The sequence below is a fragment of the Sapajus apella genome, unplaced genomic scaffold (genome assembly GCF_009761245.1).
Source record: "Sapajus apella isolate SASKATOON/1434 unplaced genomic scaffold, GSC_monkey_1.0 scaffold2, whole genome shotgun sequence".
In the NCBI taxonomy this organism is placed as follows: Eukaryota; Metazoa; Chordata; class Mammalia; order Primates; family Cebidae; genus Sapajus; species Sapajus apella.
In genome coordinates this window covers 27732914-27735511 of record NW_022436942.1, presented here as the reverse complement: position 1 = coordinate 27735511, position 2598 = coordinate 27732914, and the positions used below count along the sequence as shown (strand labels likewise).

Sequence of the window (2598 nt, the reverse complement as noted above, 5' to 3'; positions counted from 1 at the left end):
GTTGGGGGATGGGGGCTGGGGAGGGATAGCAGGGGGTGGGGGGATATGGAGGGATAGCATTAGGAGAAATACCTAATGTAGATGAGGGGGTGATGGATGCAGCAAACCACCACGGCACGTGTATACCTATGTACAAACCTGCATGTTCTGCACATGTACCCCAGAAATTAAAGTATAATTTTTTTTTAATGTGGATTTAGGATCTAGCTGCTGCTATTGCTTTTCCACTTCCTGAAAGATGGGAGGGTAAAATCCAGGGTGAGACGAGGAGAATTCAAGTCTCACTGTATCCATTGTTCATACAAAATAAATGGAGATAAGAGGTGAGCTACCAGGGACTTGCTCCAGTAGCAAGGGGACGGAAGCACTCAGTCCCCGGCCCTAGATGAACAGAGCTTCAGTGGCCATGATTCCCTCTGCTTCACAGGGGGCCAGATTTCTGGTGCCACATTCTGCAACTGCCTCTCTGTCGGGCTTGTTAGGACCTCAGTGTCCCTTCGAGTCTGGCCCTTCCCACTTTGGCTATACTTCAAACCAGGAATGTGAGCTGGGCAGCTGGGGAGACATGTTCAGGACCCTGTAACAGAAGGACTTTTTTCTGTGTCCACTTCAGGGATGAGCAATTGCTGCATGACACCCATGACATCCGCACCCAGAACTGGGTAAGTGTCCCTATTCTGACAAGGTCCAAGGGAGATGGCACCCACCTGGATGTGGGTGTGCTTAGCCATGAATATAGCTAGCTCTGAGCCTCAAGCCTTCAGAAGCCTGTGCTTCCAATACACATTTCTTCCAAAAGGGCAAGAAGTTCCCCCCTCCCTGACCTGACTATCTCTACTTGTGATGAACTACAGAGCCTGGGCTTCCTCCTCCATCCTCGGCCCCATCAGAAATTCCTGGGATCTCAGGATCAGCCCTGAACCTCACCATAAGAGATTTTAAGAAATTATCTTAACTCAGTTGAGGGAACAAGGGAACATAGAATGACAGCTAGGAAAGGAAAGCTGCAAAGAAGGAATAAAGAATCGGGGACATAGGCTGGGCATGGGGTGGCTCACACCTGTAATCCCAGTACTTTTGGAGGCCAAGGTGGTTGGATTGCTTGAGCACAGGAGTTCGACACTGTGAGACCTGTCTCCACAAAAAAATACGAAATTAGCCAGGTGTGGTGGTGCACGCCTGTAGTCCCACCTACTGTGGAGGTTGAGGTGGGAGGATAATCTGAGCCTGGGGACGTCAGGACTGCAGTGAGCCATAATCGTGCCACTGCCCTCCAGCTTGAATAACAGAGCAAGACCCTATCTCAAAAAAAAAAAAAAAAAAGAATCCGGGGACTTAGAAGAAAGTTATAAAGAAAATTAACAAAAGTTTGAGACCCCAGTGCCCTAATATTGGGACTTTCCCTTCCATAACAAGATGAGGAGAAAAAAGATCAGGCTACTGCAACATAGATTTAAATGAGACATTGGGAGGAAAGACTTTTCAATAGTGCAGCTGAGAAATAGAACTAGGTAGTCAAGAAAGACAGCAGCACTATGTTCCTCAGAGAGCTTTAAAGATAGTGTTTAAAAAACAAATTAACTTGCCATGTTATGGTTTTTCCCAAACCAGTAAATGGAAAAGGTGAACTTCTTAGATTCCTGTTTGAACAGAATTTGTCTCTATATCAGAAAACTGACTCTCATGAAATAAAGCCGTTCGTTTTAAAGAAATGGATTGCTTAAAAAAAATAAGAAAAGAAAAAAGAAATGTATTGCTATGCTTTAACTTGCTCAGTGCTGAAACCATGGAAGGAATACGTGAAAAGTGATTTCATATTTACAAAATTCTAAATGTAACTATTGTAAATCTTTGCATATGAGGAGTGATTTTGATTGGTCAAAATCCTTTCAGATATATGATATTATTTAATTTTATTATTCCTCTGAGTAAAGCAGGAGGAATTGTCCTGATGAAAACATAGGATGCAATAGGTTCCTCTCCTGAAGCCCACCCAACAAGGGCTTTTTCCTGTGAGCCACACAACCAACAGGAAATTGCAACTTCCAGAGCCAGAGACGCCCATTCTCGGTGGAGTGTAATAATAGGATCCCTAAGGGTAGTGGAGGCCAGGGAGGGGACTAAAAGGGTAAGATATCTTTCCCTCACATGTCCACAACTTCCTCTTATTTGGCACAGAAGCATAAAGCTTCCAGACTCCTGCATGACCCCAAAGTTGAGAAGATTGCAGTTCGGCACTAGAGAGCAGCCATCAGGAGATCGTATCCACCACGTGAAGACACAGCTCTCCAGTCAGCTTACTACCCTGGACCCTAACCCTAGAACCAAGGAAGAAGGACATCTCTGCTTCAGCCAGGTGTTTTACCCAGGCAGCTTTTCCCCTGAGCTCCACCCTGCCCATCTGTGGTAGTCGGGAACCCAGGCCTCAAAGGTCCTCATCTATGGCAGGGCAGCACCCCACGAAGCAGGTGCAGTCGTACAAGGGGCAATGGGGTGAGAAGGTGGACAAGTGAAGGCAGGGCTAGGCCAGGTTCTTTTGGTCTCTGTGATCAAGACAAAGAGCCAAATAGTGCATCAGGTGTGGATAGCGTTTGGAAT

The 2598-nt window shown here is 46.0% G+C and overlaps 1 protein-coding gene across 1 annotated transcript in view; it reads left to right on the top strand.

Moving 5' to 3' along the window:
- The window catches only part of CUNH12orf54 (chromosome unknown C12orf54 homolog), a 12531-nt gene extending 10215 nt beyond the window's left edge, over positions 1 to 2316 (top strand). Inside the window, 3 exon segments of the mRNA XM_032286277.1 lie at positions 614 to 662; positions 2179 to 2285; positions 2288 to 2316. Of these exon segments, the coding sequence (XP_032142168.1) occupies positions 614 to 662; positions 2179 to 2285; positions 2288 to 2316 (185 nt within the window).
- The last annotated feature ends 282 nt before the right edge of the window (positions 2317 to 2598 follow it).